At 46.3% G+C, this 23,837-nt stretch overlaps 1 protein-coding gene across 1 annotated transcript in view; it reads left to right on the forward strand.

Moving 5' to 3' along the window:
* The window catches only part of MAD1L1 (mitotic arrest deficient 1 like 1), a 377,764-nt gene that overhangs the window by 235,722 nt on the left and 118,205 nt on the right, over nucleotides 1–23,837 (forward strand). The window contains exon 16 of the mRNA XM_084271156.1: nucleotides 15,589–15,796. Within this exon, the coding sequence (XP_084127282.1) occupies nucleotides 15,589–15,796 (208 nt within the window). The remainder of the gene's footprint in view (nucleotides 1–15,588; nucleotides 15,797–23,837) is intronic.

The following is a 23,837-nucleotide window of genomic DNA, read 5'->3' on the forward strand; positions in this document are numbered from 1 at the left end:
ATTAGTTATTAACCATGGGCAAACCCCTTCCTTGCAGACATTGTCTTCCAGAAGGTACCTGCTGTGTTGTATACCTGTGACTATATCCTGCACTTTGGGATGTCTCACAATGCATTTGAATTCCCTGGGGATGTTTGTGCCCAGCACAGTCAGATTCTGAAGCTATCCTTGTGCCCTTTGTTGTTGGCTGCCATTCTGCCTTTGTGATATCTGCCTGTTTTAGTAAGGATTCGTTATTTTTTTACATATTGTAGAGAATACATGCTACATATGAGTGGCCAGAGGAGCGATCCTCATTGGAAGCAGCTGGAAAATGTCATCAGCTTTTGGGTGATCTAAAAACTGCTGTAGTATGATTTTGCATCACACTATTGTGGCCAGCAGGTCAAAGGAGATGATCCTCGCCCTCTACTCTGCCCTGGTCAGGCCCCACCTGGAATATTGTGTTCAGTTCTGGGCTCCTTGGTATAAAAAAGACAGGGATGTCCTGAAAAGAGTCCGGAGGAGGCTACGAAGATGATTAAGGGCCTGGAGCATCTCCCCTGTGAGGAAAGGCTGAGTGAGCTGGGACTGTTCAGCCTAGAGAAAGACTAAGGGGAACCCTATTAATGTTTCTAAATATCTTAAGTATGGGATGCAGGGGGAAATGGCCAGCCCCTTTTCAGTGGTCTGTGGAGACAGGACAAGGGGCAATGGCTGCAAGTTAGAGCATAGAAAGTTCCACACCAACATGTGGAAGAACTTTTACACAGTGAGGGTGACAGAGCCCTGGGACAGGCTGCCCAGGGAGGTTGTGGAGTCTCCTTCTCTGGAGATACTCAAGACTCGTCTGGATGCCTATCTTTGCAATATGAGCTGGGGAGCTGCTTTGGCAGGGGGGGTGGACCCAATGATCTCTTGAGGTCTCTTCAACCCTGTGATTCTATGATTTTTAAAAGAAAACACGACTTTGATACTGAGGCAAATATTTAACAGAATTCCTATTCTGTTATGTCAACGCAGTTATCTTAATTAACTAGACCCGAAATCTCTGGGAGTCTATTCCACAAGACCTGTTTTCCGTGAAATTGTGTTACTTGCTTTTCCTGATTATTTCCTCTAACAGAGTTACGGATCAGTCCTGTCTTGTGAGTTAAGGAGATTCAGTTTGCTGCGTTCCGGAAGCTTCGTGGATAGGGACCGAGGCAGCAGATAACTTGATCTGTAATGAAGCCAGCAGGTTAATCTCATTTTTTCGGTCTATTCACCAGGCAGTGCTGTCTCATCGCCACCGCAGTAAATGCAGAACGTGCAGATCAATACTGCCAATGGGTGATTAGCGATTTGCAAACTCCAGTGAGTGAATTCATCCAACCCAAGGTTTGAAGTTGGAGAAGAAAGTAGAGGAGGAGTGAGTGAGTGGGCTGAAATAAAGGAAACGGGTATTTCCTCTCAAGTGCAATGTTAAGCGTTGTAGAGCTCTGTTAAGCAAGACGATGGCAGAGATTTGTACTCCTTTCACTGTGATTACAGAAAATAATATTTTTTTCTGAAATCACTAACATCAAATGTGCTTTTCCCTTACCTCTCTTGATCTTCTTTTTTTTTCCTCCTGCTGTTGACCTGCTGGAGGGTAAAAACGTATACATTTATGCAGGTAAGATTCTTATCGTTATTCTTGAGGCCACATTTTCCTCTGGTTCATGCACATGAATTCTGAGGTGTGCTTGTCTCCTCTTCAGTATCAGTTTCAGGCAGAAACTCCCTGGCTTCTGTCAGTACATCCCAGATGCATAAAAGACCATTTGGGGGTTCTGCCTGTGAAAGCAACTCTGAATAAATGCCTTCAGCTTGCTTGGAGAGCCTGTGTACCACTGAAGGTGGCAGCTGAAGGAGCTGTAATTGTATGGTATTAAAACTGCATTAAAAACAAGCAACTGAAATATGAAAAATGACCAGATAATTGCTGCAAAAGTCTAAAACACATTCTTCATCAACAAATGTGATCCGACCCCTGAAAGTCGGTGTGACTGTGCGCTTAAAGGCGCTGTCTGAAAATCCATGCTAGGGAAAGGCTGTCTTTGGAGTTTGCTTCAATAAAGTCCAAAAGCAGCTTTCTTGACTGCATCTTATGTTCCTGAGTTAGGCATGTGTCTTCCCTAATTAAAACTTAATGGGAGAGAAGTAACCGCCGCAGTGCAAGAGCAGGGTGTGAGAGCTGTTGTGCAAGGCTGAGCTGTCCTCTGCTCAGCAGCGTGTTACATGAAAGCTGGAGAGCTGGTTTCCTGCTGAGAAACACTAGAAAACTAGAATTTCTCCTCATTCATAATTTTCATTCATAAAGGGACTGCAGTTTGTGTTGACAAACAAGGAAAGCGATGGTAAAAGTCAACGCCTGAATTTTATACAGCAGGAAGTGCTGTGGTGTGAGTGAGGTTTTGTGGGGTCTTATTAGTTTATAGGTCGACCTGGCAGTCGTAATTCTGGGAAAACTTGGCAGTAAAATTTTAAATCGTTGCCCCTTTGCATCCCTCTGCAAAATGTGCTTGTTCCTCTCCAGTCCATTAGCATGGCCAAGCAAAACTGGGGAAATAAAATCAAACAGGAGACAGGATAGTTGTAGTTCAGACCATTAAGTCGCACGCTGATGTTCAAACAGTTGTGTGCCTGCTGAATGTATTTCAAGGTAGATTCAAACGGGTTTGGGCTCCAGCTTGTAGCGGTCTAAGCTTGAATAAAGATGATGTGTTGTTGGAGATGGATGGATAGAAGGCAGGTTTAGCATATTGGTAGAGTCATTTTGCTAATGGGCCGGTGATCCCAGCGTGATGTTCCTAGATGTTTCCCCTGCCATTGGGTCACATTGTGTTTAAGAAAATGATTAGTAGTTGAAGCTTTGCCAGCAACCAAGATGTATTTTCCCCCAGTGGAAGCCAAAAAAGTGTGTTTAAGCAGACGCCTGTGCTGATACAAGTGCCCTGCGTGAGGACACGGGGTGTGAATGCTGGGGGATGTAGCTTATGTCACCCACAGAGCTGCAGCATAGATCGAGATGCCTGCCCTTGTCCAGAAATGGTTTTCTCTTTTTCATGGGAGTAGAAGGGTTTAAACTGAAACTTTTCTCCATAGACAAGGCTCAGGTGGATCCTTTGTGCCATCTACACGGTGTGGATGGCAGCTCCTCCTCTCCCTTCTGCTCCATCTTAGCTGGACAGGTCACAGCTTGGAATTCCCTTTCTCAGCCCAAGAATTTATTCCCATATGGAGACTTTCCGGGTGTCATCAGTATGATGGGTAAAGCAAAACCAAGTTACCAGCTCTGACTTTCTCAGGCCATATGTAAGTAGTGAGAGGTATTGATTTAGTTTTTATGTGATGTAGTTTATAAATATGCATGAGGATTTAGGGTTATTTAACTGTGCTTTTTAATTCTCCTTGCATTGCTGACTCTTCTAGTCAAGGGTTTCTTTGTATGCACAGCAAGCTGCTCCGTGACAGCCCTGTTCTCACTGCCTGGGACCTCTCTAATGTTTGTTAATCCCAAATCTGTAGACACTTTTAATGTTCAAGGAATAAAAGGACACAAAGTGACACCTTTCTGCATGGGGACCAAGGGAGCAGAATCCAGCTCCCTGAGGATCTGGGTAAGGAAACCTGCTAGGGAGGAGGACGGAGTTGGAGGAGACCTTTTCCCCTTTTCCCAGAAAATGGCAAAGAGCTCTTTTCATCAGGGATCCTACAACTTCCTTAAATAAAGAAAGTAACCTGATCAAATGGTGGAAAGGGAAGGAAAATCAAACATTTGCCTATTTGCCCTGAGGAGCTGAGAGCGAATGTAGCCTCTGAATCGATAGTTGGATGTTTTAGATACTCAGGTCTCTTACTTGAGAAAGAGCAAAGCAAACAGAAGAGAGTTCTGCATATTCAACATACCTCAGCGAAATTGCAGTGACTCTTCCTGGTGAATAATGCAGGTAGCTACGTGGGTAATTAAGAGAGGTGTGTACATTCAGTGCGTTTTTCTGAGACATCAGAAGCTCCCTATTTGTTCTTTCACTTCTTCCTCTACCAAATTGCCTATTACTGGAGACATTTCCTCTGGGTACCTGGTTGGACGTTCAGGGTGTTGTTGAGGAAGATGAGCTCTCTCCCCAAGTGCTGGCTGCGTCAAGAGAGACACCATGTCACTGAGAAGTGACTGTGACAAAAAGAACAACTCTTGCCAATTCTCCTCTAACTCTTCTCCCCCTTGGTATGTAGCAGGGACACATTTTCCTCATTTTTATCTTCTGCTTGGCTCTGCTGCAGCCAAGACTGAGGGTGCACATTCATTCACTGAAAGGCAGCAGAGCTCTTTGGGGTTTCTTTGTACCCTGCCACCTCAGTTATACATGAAAGGATGTGTAATAGTACTTTTATACCCATTAAGTTACAAGTCCTGGTGTACTTGAAGCCTATAGGAAGATTCACCACTGCTGTCAATGCCGTGGTGTTTGACCTCAGCTGCCAGCCTATGCAGTGTGTTGGCTATACAAATAAGTGACAGCTCTTCTTGTCATTTACTTTTCAGGCTTGGATGTGCTCAGTTGAACTTTGATGCTTCTGCCATTGGGTCATGAAGGCAGTGGCTTTTAACATGACTTTTAATTATTCGTGTTTCTTTTTATATACGGTACGGTCTAAAAAAGAAACCCAAAAGCCCTAGAGGTTTTTGCTCTTTGCTAATTAGATATATTGACTAGAAAAATCTTAACTACATTGTGGTTTTGCTTTCTTTTATAAAGTTTGGAAGAAGAGACCTGTGGTGTCGTCCTTCCCCCTGACTCTTCCCTCCTGTTTGCATCCAGAGGGTCCCAGGCTAGCCCAGCCGACCTGTGCTGCTTTCCTCCCTCTGGCAATCTCCCCTTGAGACCCCACCTGAATTCATTCCAAAGGAGGGCTTTACAGGGAAACACAGCATCACAGCAAAGTAAAGATTTATAGAGCATTTTGGGGATGGAAAGCTTTGAGTGGCTGAACATCTGAATTGGAGTAAACACTACAGAAAACCTCACATTAGGTATCTTCTCTCTGGTTTATTTGTGCTGTACCTGTAGGTGCATGTTCATGCGGAATAAGGAAATGGAGTAGTAGTTAATTATTTTTTTTATTAAACTTTGTGTGCTTCTCTTGCAAAGCCAGGTTTGGTCTGAGACTTCTTAATCGTATTCTTAACCCAAGGTGACTTCATTTATATGGGAAAGTTGATAAAATGGGGTTTTTTTGAAACTCTGATCAGTGAGAGCCAGCATTTCTCACCACAAAGTTAAATCTTATCTCTGAAAAAGAATTCTTATAACTCCAACTCTAAGCTCTCCGGGGCTGTTTTCACAACCTATATGCTTTTTATTTTCAGTGACTTTATCAGAGTTTTTTGAACCATCACTGGTCTCCTCTGTGAGCTACCGGAGTGTAAATAATAGCAACTTTTAATGGACTTTGTTTGCTGGAAAGGCAGGAATCCTTGACTTGAAAAACCTAGTGTCGAAACCCTGGAATTCAAATCTCTGGGTGGCAACAAACCCTCCTGGAGCAGACTGTGATTTTCTTCCATTTCGGTAAAAGGAAGAGCAGCAATTGAAAAGGACAGTGAACATTTGAATGCATTTTTTCTTCTGGAATATCCCGACTCAGTGCCATCCCATGTCTTGCTGTCCTGACTCTTAACCTTCTTGTCACGTTTGTTTGCATCCCAGACCTCATTTGAATGCCTCACTCGATGCAAATTATAGTCCTGCATCCTCCAGGGGATAATGCATTTGAAAGTGGGTATAGAGAAATATCCCCTTTTCCAAAGTGTGCCTGAAGGGCCTCAGCACCACTGGTGAGACATTTTATTCTATTACTCTTATTGCAGCAGTACCCAAAATGTGTTCCATGTTGTACCAAAAGATATGGTCTGGTGTTAGAGCAGTGTGATTATGGTGATTAGAGCTTTTTTTGTCTGCGATACCTCCTAGCTCCAGCCGACTCTCTGTCTCGTTGCTAATTTGCTGTAGATGCTGTGGTAAAAGAGGGCCATAGGGAAGAATATCAATGAGTACATGTAGTGTGGCAGATCAGCTCAGGAAGGGGAAGAAAAAGCCCTGGAGAAGTCTCTGTGGGAGCAGCAGCTGGTGTAAGTGTTGGAGGTGGCATTACTGATGGAGTGGGTATGGCAACATGGGATTACTTGTGTCATTGCATGTGAGGATCAGACATCTGTTGTGCTGGTGGGAACTAGAGAGGAGGTACTGGGGATGAAGAGGCATAGCTTGGACTAACCCAGGTTATTATTGGTGAGGCCCTGGCACAGGTTGCCCAGGGAAGTTGTGGATGCCTTATCCCTGGCAGTGTTCAAGGCCAGATTGGATGGGGCTTTGGGCAACCTGGGCTGGTGGGAGGTGTCCTTGCCCATAGCAGGGAGCTTGGAACAAGATGATCTCTAAGGACCCTTTCAACCCAAACCAGTCCGTGATTCTGTCTTCACCTTTGCTGTTCTGGCAATGACTGACATGGGTGTTGAGGAGGGTGTAGAAGAAGGGTAACCTGAAGCAAGGTGCATGGACAAAAGGTCACATCGCTGGGGCAGGGAGACAGGTTATTCTGCTTGGGGGAATTAGCAGCAGGAGTTGGGCTAATATCTGGCTAAGAGAAGGATGAAAAGGTTGCCCAAGCAAATTTCCCCTGCCAGGTTGTAATGCAGGTGTGCACACAAAGATGGTGGAGGGAAATGTGGGAAAGAAGGTAGGAAACCGGCACAAGGCCTGGTGGGGACAAGTAAGCCTTTGCCCAACATCTGGCACCTTCTGCGTATCCCTTCCCCAACTGTTCCTGATTTCAAGTGCATGCATTCTGGCAAAGCTACGCGGAGCAGGTGGTTGCTGTTGCCTATTTGTCAGCTTGCTTTGTCTCGTCTTTGCAATCCATTTTTGTTAATACAACTCCTGTTCCAAGGGCTTTAAAGATCCCTTGGTGTAGTTATCTTCTGTGACAGAGGGAGCCGGGGCTGGTGAGCATGCTGGCTTTGTGCTCTGGGTACAGAGGGAATTTGTTGGGATGCAGTTTACTTTGGGTTTTACTCTAATCACTTTAACAAGCCTGAGCAAAGAAACAAAAAGAACAAAACCAAGAAACAGAATTTCCATTAAAATGGCATTTCCTGAGGTAGGATTAAGCTTTCTGAGGCTGCCTTGTACTGGGTGCAGAAATGCCTGCTGCATCCTGTAGGAGAGTTGAGTAATCATGGGTTTAGGGTTTTTTATTAAAAAAAAAGCTGTTAAAATAAAATAAAGGCAGACCAGGAGAAGGTGCTCACCTGGCCAGCCAGTTAATAAGCTACTGAATCAAGAGCTGTAGCTGTTGGGAACCTCGCGTGTGCCTTTCAGGTGATAAATTCCAGTATTACCTTCCCGCTGTTGTTTTGTTCTCCATCTTTGAGTAAAATTTCCAACGGGTATTGATGCGGAACTAACAGCAGACAATTCTTGACGTAAATGCTATGCCATTAACTGTAAGCTGAAGATAAATGCGTTCTGAGATGACTTGTAATGATTTGTGACTTCTCTGCTTTCATAATTCAGGAGAAGCAACAGGGTATTTATTAGCTGTGTGCAGAGCCCGTGTGTGCGTGTGGGGCTGTGTTTACTCACAAATGCCACATGTTTTTGGAAAAGCAAACCTGTCATTCCAGAAACATGAAGCCCCTGCAAACAGAGTGCGTTTCTGCTGCGGCTTCATCTGTGTAAAGGATCTGCGGTCAGGAGCAGTCACTGAATCCCAGGAATAAGCTTGTGGGTCCCTGGAAGCAGCATCAGCTCTTCTGGCAGTGCACACGTCAGAAAGGTGGATGGATTTTACAGGAGTTCTGTAGCTGGAGAGTTACAGAGCACAAGTCTGGCCAGAGGGCTTTGGGGAGCACTTCATCATAAAACAAAGACAGGCAGCAGTCATGGGTGGGACAGAGTAATCAGCATCCTGTGGTAGAGCTGGTTTTATTTTAGAACCAGCGATATCAGACATTTCACCCTCCTTTGTTCTTTCTCACCACCGTTTGCTCACACCCCCACCTGGGCACTGCTGTGCCTTGGGGTCAGTGTCCCTTCCCTGAGGGGAGATGGCTGCTGCTGCGGGAAGGTTGAGCAGAAGGTCCTGTCTGCTGGTGGGCTCCAGGCACAGTCCTTACAGGCCAAGGTGCCTGGGCATCTCCTGGTCTTCATCCTTGTGTGTGTGTCTGTTCTCTAGGGTCTTCCTCCACTTTTCTCCATCTTTCCTCCAGCCAGGATCATAATCATCATCTTTGCAGACCCTCTTCTTCCTAGGACCACTTCTGTCTTGAAGAATCCCTCTTTTCAGCATCACCTTTCTTGCTGGAACTCCAGGCCCCTGTTTTTTTCCCATCTAATTAGTCTAAATCATCCATCAGCTTCTGATCAGCCTCCTAAGCAGTGAGTCTGTCTCACATCTCTCTATCTTTGGAGGATTCACTTTTGTTTTAGTCCAGGCCTTGCTTCCAGTGAACAAGTGGCATCTTCTGCTTGAGAGTTCAAAAATTTCAATTTCAGACATTCACCACATGCATATACCCAATTACCTGCCGTGTGTTAGTATTCACAGTTGAAGCTACTTTTTTTGCCTACAAGAGGTAGCAAATGGAAGCGTTCCCTAGCCAGTTGGATGCTTTTCAAATGCTTCCGTTCTACCACCCCTCCAGTTGATGCTTTGTTTTATATCTGTAGTTAGGAAACTTTCCCATCTGTCTCCTGTGGATAGATGGGCTCTTTATTTCAGATGTTCTACCAAGGTATCTACTGACCCTTTTTTTTTTTTTTTTTAAAGCTGATACAATCTACTAAGCTCCTTAGATTGCTTCTATTTAACTTCCCTGGTGTTGAATAACGCATCCCAGTCTGGAAACCTTGGGAGATTTTTCTCTTCAGAAGTCAGCATGGAAACAAATCCCTTAGCTAAAAAAGCAGCAGTGTGTATCGGTTGCGTTTGGGTGGCGCTCGCTGTGTGCGAGCATCGCACAAAGAAGAAACGGTCCTTTCCTTGAAGAGCTTCCAATCGTCAGCCTTTTCTCAGCAGGGGCAAGCACAATCTGTTGCGTTGCAAGCGAGCAGCGATTAAGCTCAGCTGTCCATATGCTCTGCCAGAATTTATTGTGCTGCTCGGAAATCACAATCTTTTAAGGTTGATAGACATTGAGACTAGGAAAAAAAAATAAAGCACTTAAGTGCGTGTCAGCCTTCTCTCTGGGTTTTGACAACTTTGCTTTCAAACACATTAAACAGGAGGAGCTTATGAGGATGTGAAATCGGTTGAAAATCCTTGACAGTGCTTGCTGACTTTGTATCCTGACAGTCATTGCCTCCTTGGGACGTGTGAACTTCTTTAATTTCATTAGTGATGTTAGATAAACGTATTCACAACAGTTGGGACTATTCCCTTTGCTACCGGTTCTACCTTCTGATTAGAAATACCTGCGGTAGATGAATAGATCTTAAATGGAGTTGTTAAATGCTGAATGTTTCGTCAAGTGTAAAGTAGTCCACATGGTTTTAAGTACTTTATTCTTACCTATGGGCTTGTGAAAGTGAGTCGAGTAGGGAGGAAAGCTTTTGTAGCTTCTGGAGAAAGACATCCCTGAATTGGGACCGTGCGGTTTTCAAACAACCAGGAGGAGAGATGCCAGAATAAGTTCATCCCTTTTCAAGGTGCTGTCACCAGCAGCTTTCATTGTTCTTCTAAACAACTCCTCTTCTAAAGGAAAAGTTTCTGTTTTGCAGAGATTAAAGCAATCCTGTCTTCATTCACTGCGCCGTCACTTGACTGATTCTTCCCTAATGGGGAGATTACTTAGGAAGCTTCTGAGCTGTAATTTCAACATGTAGACCAACAGACCGGCTGTTTGCCGATAATATCGTTTTTTAAAATGACACACAGCATCAGCACAATTAGCTCCTTAGGGTGGGTTTTTTTCAGGCTGGGAAGTGGAAGTAGGAAGGGAGGCAACAGCATCAGACTTGAGCTTGCACCTCTGTTCTCGATGGCAAATTGGCCCTGTTACAAATTCTCTTTTTCCCTAGTCTTCTGTCAGGAGGTTTATTGCCAGCCAGAGTCTCACTAGTTCTGCCACAGCCCAGTGTGTGCTTAGAACATATTGTGTTAAGACAATATTTGTGTGTTGCATCTGCTGTGGCTGTTTGACGTAGTGATCGGGACAGAAGTGGTGGGATGGTTCTTCTCAGTGGTCTGTGAGAGGCTTTCCCTTGTGCTTACCCTGCGGTGTGTGTCTGAAGGCTGAGGATAATGCATCAAAACAACACTGTTTCGCAAATTTTAGAACATTTTAACATATGGAATCAACAAATTGCCTCTGTAAAATGTCCTGTGCCCTTCTGAGAGAGCACAGACATGGTTTTGCTGCCTTAAGCACAAGATCAGCTAGTTAGCATCCTGCTTTCCAGGAATGAATAATTCACTGTACTACTAAGTGTCAACTAGACTTGGTTGCAATCAATCAAGGTATTTATTGCTTCCTCCTAAATTGAAGCTCTGTGTACATTTTTCTGACAAATCTGAATTACTGGCTCAATGTTATTTCTTGAAAGAAGAATCAATGAACGCCAGCAGTTCTCTAGTTCAAGTTATTTACTCTTCAGCATCTCTACAATTTCAGGTTTTTGAAATGTTGGGAAAAAGAGGGGTAAAGAGGGGCTGCTGCTGAGAAACGAGCAGTACTGTATCACCTTCATTCTCTGAGACACTGGCCATGACGTGCTGATAAGCAAAACGAGCTATCCAAGTTACCTGCTGAATGAACCAGGGTGGCTTTCCAACAAAGGGTCTGTCTGTAGGCCATACATGGTTCACATCCCCCACATGTCTCCTATTTCCATATAAAGGCACCATGTGCTTATGTGGATTTGGTGGATTCTCATATCCAGGCCAGGTTTTGAAACCTGAAGCACACTTCTCATGCATACCATTTGTTGTACGATGCTTTTTAACTCCTCTTAAGCAATACCTCCTTGCACGTGTTGGATCAGCACAGAAGCAGCATCTGGGGCTGCTCCTTGGCAGTTGTTCTGGGAGTCACAGCTCCTGTTTGAAGAGCATGGCCAGCATTTCTGTACCACACCCTTCAAATGCCAATGCTTGGTCTTCCTCATCAGTGGCTCTAGGTCAGAAACTATTTTCTAAGTGGACAAATCTGGATTAGGTCTTCTCCCAGTGCCCAAAACCCCATTTTCCAGGCTTCTGTCGCAGAATTGAAAGGACATACTTCTGATCAGTAAGACTTATGTATTGTGGGGGAAGAGCAGTTGACAGAGAACCCAGCAACTGACGTTTTCCAGAGCTAAAGGGATTCTAGGAGGAGGTTATCATACTGGTTTCTTACTAGCAGTAGGGTTTCATTTCCTTCCATGCCAGTGAGATTTTAATGGGGTTTTCTTGTCTGTTATACTCAGCAGTTTCAAGCCATGATTCTTCCTGTAGCCAACCTAAGTCACTCCCAACCTCCAGAAATTTGGAAGAGCACTCCAAACGACTGAAGCTGTGGTACCTTCTTGGCTGTCTGGTATATACACATCAGACCCAGCCCTTTCATTAGAAACTGGCTCAGGGCTACAACATTTCTATGGAAAGCATCCTGTATTTATTTGAATGTCCATAGGATGTCAGTAAGCTTCTCAGAGACTTGAGCAACACTGCTTGGTGCAACTGTACGGTCCGTTGGTGAGGAGGGACATCTCTGAAGACATGTTTTCTTTTCATTTCTGGCACAGTGCTGCTAAGGAGCCTCAAACTGCATCTCTCCATATCTCTGCACCCCTTGCATAACACATCTTCAGGCTTTGTTGTCTGGTTTTTGGGCTTTAGGTGGTAGGTTCAGGTTTCCCAGAGGGGCTGAGGAGTCTCCTTTTTTGGAGATATCCACAACCTGCCTGGACACAATCCTTTAGGATTGTGCTTTAGGTGATGCTGCTTTAGCAGGGGTTGGACTAGATGATCTCCAGAGGTCCCTCTATGTGATTCTTTGGGGATTTGCACGCTGGGATCCCTGTCTCACTTGGTTTCTGTGGGCATTACTATAATCTAAACTGGCAGCACTAATATTTTAGCTGTAGGGAGAAATATGCTGGTTCGATGTGCATTGTGTATAATAGAGAGAAAGCTACTGCCCCTGGCCCAAAAGCATGAGTAGCATAGCAAATACATTAGTGATCTCCCAGAAATGTTCAATGAGATGGATTCTACCACAGCCTTCAGATCATGATGGGGTTTTTAAGAGCTTCACCTGTCTCAGTGTGTCTCAGGAGCCCTGAAAATAAGGCTGAGTCCTAGGGCTGAGTTTTAGAGCATGGCTTTTCAAGGAGGAGGATGTTATAAAAGGAGAGGATAAATGGGCTGAAAGAGCAAGAACCAAAGCACTGCAGCTTCATGGCAGGGCTTTAGAGAATGGCCAGAGAGATGTAAATAAACTGCAAAGTAAACCAGACTGGTGCTGCATGGGTTAAAGCAGTCCTGGCAGGAAGGTAGCATGGCTCTCCAGTTTGCATAGCTTTCCTCTACACTGGGATCCTTCTGCTCTCTCGTGCCTCTGCGCGAGCGTCTGCAGCGATGGCACGGTGTGAAAGCACAGGTGATCTCTGTGCTACATGCTCGAGCCAACGTGGTGATGGCAGCCAGGCCAAGGAAGTGTGATCTCTGCCTGACCTTGGTGCTGCAGCCAGCGAGGGGGATGAGGCCAGAGCTGCCCTTCATGGCGTGTCAGAAGTGCCATGGTACCGGGCTGCGCAGGGAGAAGTGGTCTGTGCACGGAGAAGCAGTCTGCGTGGCTCTGATTTTTAGAGCATCCTTTTGCCAGCCAGCATAAACCCAATTGCAAACTTTGGGGTTGAGGCTGTTCCCTTGAAAGGCAAACAGGAGAGTGAGGCATGCCCTGACCTGCCTGGAAGAGTCCTGAAGTGCAAATAGCACGAGAGGTTGGATAGCTGGGTGCAGAAGCAGGTTTGTAAATGCCAGTGTCTTACTGGGGAGAGTATATCTAATAAGTTGGTGTTACAGCTGCCTCCATGTGCTCCCTCTGGTCAGCATTTCCCAGCTGCTGCATCATGTCTCAGTCCTTCAGTTCTCTCCTAAGTTTCTCCTGGCCAAGGCTGTCAGTGGGATTATTTCTTCTCTTGTTCCTACTGGCCTGTCAGGTCCAGGCTGTTTGTCCCGACCTCTCTGTTGAGATGGAGTCACGAAGCCCAGTTGCTGTGGGGCTGCTGGGTGGAGCTGCCCTCCCAGATGCTCCCATAGGTCTCCTGAGCATTCATCACCTGCCCAGTATGTGGCTGAATCTGTGAAGTCCATGAGCTCTGACTGCAGTGAACGCACACAGCTAGGCAGGGTACCCAAGGTTTCCATGCCTTAAGTTTCCCTGATCCCTGAAGTGAGCTCCTTGGGTCAGAGCAGCCCTTTGGAGGTTCCTGTGATAAGGGGTTCCTCCCACCCCATCTCTGCCTGGGACGTACAGATACAGATCTGATCTCCCTTTGTTTTTACCTTGGATTTACACTGTGAAATAATGACCCTGTCTTCCACCTGGGTGGACAGGTGTGGGTAAACTGGTTTCTCATGAAGAGCATCAGATTAGTTGCTCAAAGGGCAGATAGGAACAAACCTACCTCCTTTATTTTTTGGTCTGGGAAACACAGCAGTGAGAGCATCTGTTTGCTCCCAGGTACACTGATGCTTTCTGTGCCTGTCACACTGGAATCTAAGGTTTCCAGCTGTTCAGTTTCAAAGGATATGTTTGATAGTAGTTTCAAGAAGGCGTTAACCTTGTATTCACCAACACATGGACCCCATGCACTTGACCAAAAGTGCTTTTGGAGTTCACATCTTCTGTTCTAAAGCTCTAAATTGCACTTCCCCTTTGCCTGCCTAACCATCGGCATCCTGTCAGGCTCAGCTTTGGCAGCTTCTCCTTCGCAGCGGGGCCCATCTGCCCAGCATGGCTGGGGGAGCCAGCTGTCTGCTGGCAGAGGGGGAGCCAGCCTTGGGCACTACAGGGGAACTGTCAGCATCCCAACCCCTGCGCATTGTAGGCTGTGATGCTGGACCCAGACCTCAGCACTGCTTCTGGGCACCTGTGTTTCCGTGGGCAAGCACACCTCTTCCAGCTGCTGCCTGCTGCCCAGCTGACATCTAGAAAGTGAGGTTTTAAAAAGGGAGTTTCAGGGTAGTTCCCACAAGAGAGCACTGGAACAGCTCTGAGATATAGCAAGAATCATGTGTGAACATTGAAAGTGCCCAGTTGGTCCCTACCCGTGGTCCATCCAACCCAGAAACGCATCTTTGGCTTGCAGTGATTGAAGATGCTCTTCTAGGAGAGCCCACAAACCTGGCCATGCTCCCCAGCACTGTCCCAGCAGCTGGAGGCTGCACCCTTGCCTTCCCCTGGCAGGGTCCAGTGATGGAGCTCTTGTCCATGAATCTGTCTGACTGACTCATTTTTGAATCAGTTCTGGGTCTGCTGCCAGGCTCTGGGGTGGCAAGCTGTAGCAGTTGACTCCCTGCTGTGGGCAGAGGTGCTTTACAGCATATGGATGGAGTGTGTTCAATAGAAGATGTTTGGGAATGGGATCATCTGGGGTCTCCTACCAGCAGTGACCAGCAATTCAGGATAAAGTTGCTCAGGCTCTGCTCCAGTTTGCATTAAAAAACCCCCACATAAAGTCCTACCATGTCTTTAATGAAAATGAAATTATAAAACTGGGATAATACCAACCTCATGCTGCTCTTGAGGGTTAATTAATGTTTACAAAATCACTTTAGGTCCCAAGATTTAATTGAAGGAAAAATATTACCATACGAAATGCCTTTGTACACAGGCGGTGCTATGGGGCTTCAGCTGGGCAGAGTGCCCTGGAAGCCCGCATTAGCACATGCTTTACTACTTTTATGGTCGTGAGCCTTCCCCTAGTTTATATGGAAATGATCTCTCTGAAATCACAAATGTAACATCAGTGTTTTCCTCTCACTTTGAAAGAATATTAATTTGCTATCTTAGGACTTGACTGACTATTTAAAGTGCTATAAATACAGCTCACCTCTGAGGGGAACGTATCAAATGCAAGATGTGTTCCCTTGCTTGGGACGACTCCACCATTGGAGTCATATGGATGCTGCTGGCTCCTACAAGTGATAAATTAAGCTGGTACTGGGTGTCCTGCTATAGTTGAAGGGTGTATCTGTGTGTTCATTATAACCTCCTGATACCAAGAGATTTAAAATGCAGCTATAAAAGTTCATTTCTGGAGTTTACATTTAAGCATGGAGGGGTCAGCTGGGGAGCAGGCTCTGTCAGGTGGGGGTGTCTTGTGGGCTTTTTGGTTTGGAAAGAGAGTAGCAGGAGAAGGAGAAGCGATACTGGGTTTGGCTGACTTTAACTGTTGGAATAAAACATTATCACTCCCTCAGTGTCCCTTCTTCTGCTGTAACCTTTCTTGTATTTGCACAAAGAGCAGCAGAGTTCGGGTGGATTTGGGAGCTGGATCGGTTACTGGATCTGCTTCTGTTGTTTCTGCCATGCAGGGTGACTACGACCCCAGCAGAACCAAGGTGCTTCATTTCAGCATGAACCCAGCAAGCCTGGCCAAGCAACAGCGCAAGGAAGAGCAGCAGCAGCTCCAGGAGGAGTGTGAAAGGCTGCGGGAGCTGGTGAGGGTGCTTGAAGGAGGCGGCTCCATCCCTGAGAATCTGGAAGGAGTTGGGAGTTTTCAGTCACCACAAGAAATTGCAGGTAGGTTGCTGGCTTCTGGTCGTGAAGATGGGCTCGTTCATCCGTGCTGCTAAAGGAACTGACTGCAGAAACTGGTGAAGATGTTGTGGACAGCCTGCTTGATGGAAGAGTTGTAAGGAAGATGAAAGAAGCTGCGTTGATGTGGGAGAGAGTGAATGTGTGGTGGCAATTCTGTGGTAGTTCAGTTCAGGGGGTAGGTGGTAAGGATAAATAATAATAATCCACATCATTTGCTGATGATAAATGAAATACCAATATAACAGCCTTCATAGACTGGTGCTGCCGATGGAGAAAAGGAAATATTTCCTTCCTTTCAGGGCTGGTTTAGCCCTTGAGGTACTACAGACAGCAGGAAATAACTTTCATAGCTGCAGGGAAGCAAGTGGTTGAAATCTTTTCAGACCTGGCTTAAAACAAATTAATATTGTTTATCAGTGTATATGTGCCCCATTAATCACAGCTACATTCAATACTCCATGAAAATAGACTACATCTTTCACCGAGCTAAATACATTTCACAGACTCTGTGGCTCTCCTCCAGAGCAGTCTGTCTTCCCTTCACATACCTGAATGAGACTGTTTAGTACAGTAACCCCGAAGTCAACACCTCCAGACATGTTCTCAGACTCTGTAAATCAAGGTAAGGATATCAATAAAACGTGACCCATCACCTGCAACACTGTGAGGGGACCAGGCAGAGTCGAGTCACGCTGCAGAGCCCGAGAGATCTTAGCACTGTAACTCTCTAACATCTACCTTGCCCTCAAAGCATTTTTGTTAGAGAAGGGAAAAATAAAAGAGAGCTGAAAGTCCATGTGGAGCTAACCTGTTGTGCTCCAGCAGCACACGTGTGGACAGTGTCCTAAGGTCAGGATCTTCCCCTGGAGGAGGCTAAGAGGGCAGAGCCTTCCTCTAAGGCCATGTGTGCTGAACACTTGAGACCCACAAGATGACAGAGCCCTGATTTAAAGAAAATACACAGAAGAAAATACCTTCCACTGTTACAGCACCAAAACTCTCTGAAAGCAGCTTGCTTGCTTCCCCATTGCTCAAAGAACAGTGCTTTCCTACTGCTACCAGCATGTTTGCTTCTGCATCTCTTAGTGGATAGTGCTGCTATGTCGCCTTAAAAATCCGATGGTGAGAAGTGTGGATGGGGTGGTTTATAAAGTGAAGAGCTGCCTGGATGTCAGAGGTGCAGTGGCAGTTTGTCACTGTGAGTGGATGCTCTAACAAATGTGTAAGTGTTAAAGGCTTCCTGAATGTTTAAGGGAGGCTGCTTTTGCCTGGAGGAGCTTCCAGTCTAAGATCCTGGCGAGGCATAAGCTGTTCTTGGGGATAGTTCCTGCGTTGCAATTTGAATTGGAAATGTGCTGGATTTAAATGGCAGCAGATGCTGCTGCCCAGTGCCCTTGTCTGTTGTCGTGCTCCCGAGTAGCCCAGCACATCTCACGCTGAGATCTGTGCTGCTGACAGTGCCCCTCGAGCCCAGGGGGGAGAGTGCTGGGCAGGGGCAGAGAGGATGCAGAGGTGAGGTCAGTGCTGTGTCCCTGCTGCTGGTGGATGAACCTCTGGGGTGTCATCCACAGAAATTAGATCGTTTCTTCTGGGAGAACACGTTCCTCACGTGTGGCTCCTGTGATTTGTTATTGGTAATTATTATGCTGCTGCCTTTCACGCAGCTGCTCTTAGCTGTTTGTGAGGCACTTTTGTGAGGGGATGGTACCAGGTTTGTCTTTAGCTCATAAGGGATGTGTTTTTATAACTGGTTTCTGCCTTTGATTCTGACAGGAAAACAAACAGCTCACTGGGTTCCAGGGAGCTTCCAGCCTCATATATGTGATGCCTTTTTTCCCCCCTTTTGCCCCAGTCCCGTGCTGCATCATTCTGACTTCTGGTCACCAGCTCAAGTGGGAGAGAGCACCAGTTGCAGAGTCTAGCAGGGTGGGAAATACTTCAGTGTCATTTCCCACAACCACAGGAGGGCCCTTTGCATTCTCTGAGTGCCTGTTAAGTGCATATGGAAGTGGTTCATGTAAACAAAATGGGGAAAAGAGCTGTGAGTGAAGGATGGAGGAGCTCTGTGGAGCCTGTCTCTCAGGCCAGGGCATGTGTGTAGCAAGCCAGGTTATATGGAAAGATCTTGGGTTTTCTCTTGTGTCTTTATGTGCTTGTCTGCATCGCTGTTATGTATGAGGAATATTGCCATAGCTAGTCCTAAACCCTCCTTTCTGCCATGGGAGCCTTCAGCAGCATGGTCTGACAAAGAAGACTGCATACATTAGGATGTGCGGGAGATGCTGAAGATGTTGCAGCACTGCCTGCAAGGTTATCAGGTATCTGAGCTGGCTTTAAATTAACCAGATGAATGCCAGCTTTGGCCTCTTTGCTGGGGCAGGGCAGAGCTCTGGGTGGGTTAGGGGCCAGCTCATCAAGCTGCATCTGTTTTTGCATTGAGCGTGTCCTGCGTAGCTCCCGCAGCGTGGGTACAGCAGCTCTACCAGCAGTGGTTTAACAGCAGGGATTCGTGTGGCCAGAAAATTTCCACTGTCTCTCTCTGGATGAGAAATGGAAGATCTGGCTTTCACTCTTTTCTTGGGATCTCATCAGCTCTGCCCATGGAAACAGCTGCCATTCTCCTTCCATTTAAGTATCTTCTCAAGGTGTGAAATGGGGAGCATGTGGCAGAACCTCCCTCTCCTCAGTACGTCACTGTACAATTGCTGCCGTGGGGAGAGACATCCACTGTGCATAATTGAGGGAGCAGGTTTCAGTGAGGTTTGTGTACAAAAATAACAAGAATTAGATTTTTTTGTGCACTGCTATCTTTCAACCACAATACCAATATGTCTGTTTATCCATCTCACTCATAGGACACATATAAGAGGCAAATTCATCCCTCTGAGCTTTTCCGGGGGGAGGTCCCTCATGTCAGAGTTGAATGGGGTGAAGGGAGATGCAGAACAGAGCAGAAGTGTGGGTACAAACTGGGAAGACAACAAAGGTCATAAGCAAGTTTGCATTTTGCCTTTTGACAGGCAGAGTTAAGCATAAGATTTTATTGTCCTGTTTTGCCTTATACCCTGGACGGCTCATTGGCAGAGGTCAGGGATTTGGGTGGCCTCTTGCCAGTCAGGTTTGCTGCATTCAGCAAGCTTATGTGATCTGCAACAATTACACTTAAGGCTCAAAGAATTATAATTACCCCTACCCAAAAAAGGCATTGAGGACAATGATGTTGATGGTTTTGATAATAATGTATTGGCCATTATTAAATTCATTCATTGGGCTGGAGTACAGCACAGTTTTTTCTGATCATGGTTCCAACTCCTGGATAGGTAATAAGGAAATTATTACTGTGGACGTTAAAGCTCATTAAATGTGACTCTATTAAAAATCAAGGTTATGCTGGACTTTAAATCTCTTTGAGCAGAACCGCTGGAGGCTGCAGCACAGCCTGGCAACTTGCCACGGAGTTCAGTGGTCCTTTCCTCTCGTTTATGTTGTAATAGTCTCTGTTAAAATGGGTGCTGGGGCTGTTGCAAAGGTTTGAATGCTGTGAGCTACAGCAACACACCGTCCTTTTTCAAAGTAGGAGCTCACACGTGGGGCTGTGTGGTGTTAATGGGGCAGATCGGTGGCAGCCGCGTAGAGGGAATGGGCTTTGACTTGATGGGTGTTTTGTTTCTCTCCCGGTGCTGCCCGGGTCTGCGTTGTGTAAGAGGAGAGCGCACCAAGGTCAGGCTGCCATCTGGGGTGATGCTCCGAGCCCTCCTGTCTCTGAAACAGGGATGCAGATTGTAACAGCTTTGGAAAGGTGGTACAGGGCATCACTGCCCAGACGTGGAATCCGTTCCAGCTCTGCATTGCTCTTTCCTGTACTCTTCGCACCAGTATCCCCACACACACACCTTTTTGTATCTTTCTGCATCTCCTGCATTGCTTTCCTTCAGCTCCATAGCTTTGTCTGTTTTAATCTGTTTCTCTCCAGGCCCTTTCTGTTTAGTTTTTCCTTTTTTGCCCCATCTGGTCCTGGGGGCCCTCTTGAATTCTTTTCTTTTCTGGGCCTCCTGAGATGTCCAGTCTTGTGGGCAAACAGGGAGGTGGCAGCTAATGGGGAGCCGACAGAAGTGTAACGACTCGTGTACCCTAGCCAAGTGTATGTAAGTGTGAGAATGTTTCAGATGCAGATTATTTTGTGCTCTTACCTTAAAAAGGGTGCATTGAAAGGTAGGTGTGGGATGACCCATGGAAGACTGCATCCTGGCAATACTGATTTTCCATGAGCTCTCATGATCTTTTGCTATCCCATAGGTGCAGTGAAGTGTTTCCTTCTTTCCTGCAGCCTCTTCTTGTGAGGAAGAGAAGTGATTTAATGTCCTTTCTGTTGAGAGGCAGGCTGGTGCCCCTACCCAGGAAGAGGATGGGGAAATCAACTCTGATTTCAACCATCTGTGGAGTCTTTTGGAAGTGAACTGTTTTCCTGAATGTAATCCCACCAAAAAGGGAAGCTGCTCATCCATCTCAGTGATTTCAGTGTCGTCTTTCTCCTGTCAGGGAACATAGGGCAAAGGGAGTCCTTTATGAAGGACCAGGGAATCTCACTCTAAGGCAAATGTTTGACCCTAAAGAAGTTGCTACATCTGGTGTTGAGCGGAGGCTGTCTCCAGCATCACTGCCGTGTCAGGGCCTCGTAAAAATGTAATTAATTGGAATTAAATTGGGTAATGAATTAATATTAAAATAATCTAATCTCACTGAAGTGACAAGTCAGAGATGGTAGAATTTGTCACTCTCCCAGCATGCTTGTGCTTCTGATGAATGTGTTTTTGAATACAGAAGGTGACAAAAAAGGAGCAGATGGAATTTAAAAGTTGCCTTTCTCCATCCCCAGTTAGCTGAGCTGCTGGTGCTTGGAAGCCGTGGTGCTTCCTACCATCTGTGTAGAGGAGATGCACACATGATGAGGGCTGCACCTGCAAACAAAACCTGAGCCCACCTGAGGAAGGATCTTTCTGTGACCTTAGCTGCTGGTGGGTGTGCAAGTGCTAACGCAGCATCCACATCTCGCTTTGTGCTGATAGTGCCAAGCGTCTCACTGCTCAGACAAGGTTGGACCAGGTGGGTGCTTAGAGGGCAGAGCTCCTTCGGTCATGCAATGCCTCCTCCGGAAGCAGAGGAAGGATTCCTTTAGGTGACACTTCACTTGGTGTTTTGCATGCCAATTCCCCTTCAGTTTGTACTCCGTAATTGCTTTCTTTCTAAAGAGACACACAGTGAAGGGGCAGGGCATTTGCTGTCTTCAAATCTTAAGGGACTTTTGGTAAGAGCAGGATGTTAGCCTCTGTGCCCTGCACAGATTTCAGGAGAGTAATTGCTTTCTGCATATCCCAGTTTCTTCTGAAGTTTATAAAGAGCTTCTCCTTGCCTCTGGTGTTCTGCTGTGTCCTGCTGAAGTTCTGTCCCCTTCCACTCCAGAGATGGACACATGTTCTGGATGGGGACAGAAGTCATTCCCTACTGCTACCTGCATCTGAAATGTGGCTCAGCTGTAATGTGCAAAACACAAATGATATGGAAAGTAGCACACAGAATGAGCGTAGCAGTCCTTGGGAGCTGCTTTGCCTGACCTGCGCAGAGCCTGCCTGCCTTCCTGTGCTGACCGTGGCTGAAGAGCTGTGCCTCCTTGGGGCAGTCCCTCACCTCTGTGCTAGTTATTATCATTATTGCCTTTACAATGCTAGTTTCTCTACTGCAAGACATTTAGACCGGTCTGGGACCTGAATAGTATATTAAGATCGGGAATAAGGCGGTAGTTTAAACAGAGCTTGCTTTGATTTCCTTCCTTAGCATCCATATCGCTTTGTCTCAGCTGAGCACTGGAGGCAGCAAGGTGGGGCTGCTAAATATACCTGCTTTCCTAAAGGGCTGCAGCCAGATTGGGACCTCCTGTGCTTCTGTACTGCCGGTGTCACAGCAGTCGGTGGGCAGAGCCTATAAAACCCCGTTGCGTTACAGTGATGCCGATAGATTTGGGCAGACTGGCCCCAGGAGGAACATACCTTGAAGCCTTCTAGTGTTCTGATTCAGCAACAGGGCAGCCTTTGATTGGAAGCACTCTGCGCTCCTGAAGTCAGTGCAGGCGCCTATAAAGAACCAGGTTTCCTGGCTGGAATGAAAGCAGAGTACCTCAAGAGGGCTAAAGAAACACTTCCAGCTTAAAGAAAAAATTGCTTTTATCATATATATAGCATTTGTCATCCAGCTAGATTCCTGAGTCTTTTTGGAGATAACACAGATATGAAGTCATGCAGCACGGAATGTATTGAAACCAGAGTGCCCTGTCTGTGGCAGCATGCCATGAGTCTGTTAAACAACCAGAGAGACTTGCCCCCGAGCACAGCTTAATCTGTGGGCTGTGAACAGCGGGGACATGAGCGGGCAGACAAGGGTTGCTGACCGAACAAAGCCCCAAGGATGCCCAAAGCCTGCAGCTTCTTGTGAAACCGTGATGGGAGGTGCCACTGAGACATTGCTGGGACTTTCAGACTCTGTCTGCTGTCCAGGGAGCCAGAGGTTTGCAGTAAATCCCATAACGTAGTTCTGTTGTAGCTACTGAATGTGTAAAACTTGGTGTCAGTCAAAGGTTACTACCCAGGCTCTGCTTAGCCTTCACAAAGAGTGAGAGAGCTGCTGGATTTCTTCCTGTTCCTCTTTTCCACCCAATTCACGTGTGGTGTTGCTGGAGGCCTCAGCATTTCTGCTTGGGTGAGAGGCAGCCTGTGAAGCTGTGTAATGCCTCCACCCAGCTCCAGTGACTCCTTCAAGGGTGAGTTTGTTTAAAAGCATCTCCTACCTTTTTGCTAGGCACCATGTAGAAGTTGGTTACAGAGTATTTGGGAGAGGCAGGACTCTTGCTCCAGAGAAAATAAAGTCACGTTACCAAGAAAGAAATAGGAAAATGAGTTGTGAGGGAGGAGGAAATGGAAAAGAAAATAAGGCAGTACATGTAGTGAGGGGAACTGAATTTCAGTGCTGAACTGTGAGAACATCTACAGCGGTTTCTGTAGTGATATGAGGAAGGAGGCTCCCAAGGGAAGGTCTCTGAGCTTAGAGATCCTGCCTAGAGTCTGGCTGTAATGGAAATGAGTAGCACTGCAGGAAAACACTGCTGCAGAGAAGGCTGCTTGTTTCCTAGGCCGATCCGTCTTCCTTATTGAGTACTGACGCAGTGAAGTCGTGGTGTTACGTCTGAGAAGGAAGAGGTCACCTTTGCTGAGGACGATGGGAAGGTTAGTGGTAGCTAATGCCATTACAGACAGGCAGACAGCAAGGTTAGAGGTGACGTCTGGGAGCAGAGATGTGTGGACAAACCTGGGCTGACAGGGAGTGTTCTGTCTCCTCCTGGCTTGCTCTGTATGTGGCTTTGGAGGAAAACTGGTGATAGAAACAATATTTTTAAGCCTGCTGACTTGGCTTCAAAATAGGAGACTTAAAAGACTGACTGCTTTAAAGTTCCCTGTCCATCAGTAGCTGAGTGAAACACAGAGTGACCATGAGGTAAAATTGTCCCTACTACCAGCTTTAGCCCCCAGAAGTAACTCTGGTCCTTCATTTATAACCAGGGAAAGTTCAGACCCTTTGCGAGAAGTCAGTGAGCAGCAGAAGGACCCCAAACCTTTCCCTCACCTGTTTTATCCCCCTCCCACCCCTCAAATCCTTATGAAACACCATCAGATTTGTACCGCTTGGAAACTGCCACATTGCAAATAGCATCCTTCATGGTCGTAGTTCTTCTACGTCCCTCTGGTTCTTCTATAGCCCTCTGTGTGTTGATTTCTTTACCAACCGGAGACAAACCAACACGTTGTTGACCTATTTATGTCTTGCTAAACTTTGACAGTTGTGTTTTCCTGCTTGTGTACGTGAACCAAGCTCTCCTTATTATTTAGTTGTTGTCTTCTTGGTGGATTTGTAGCAGTCAGGATGCTCCTGCTAGATGTCCCCAGTCCAACATTCATCCTGAATGGAAGGAAATGCA

Source organism: Gallinula chloropus, assembly GCF_964237585.1.
Source record: "Gallinula chloropus genome assembly, chromosome: 15".
Taxonomy (NCBI): Eukaryota; Metazoa; Chordata; class Aves; order Gruiformes; family Rallidae; genus Gallinula; species Gallinula chloropus.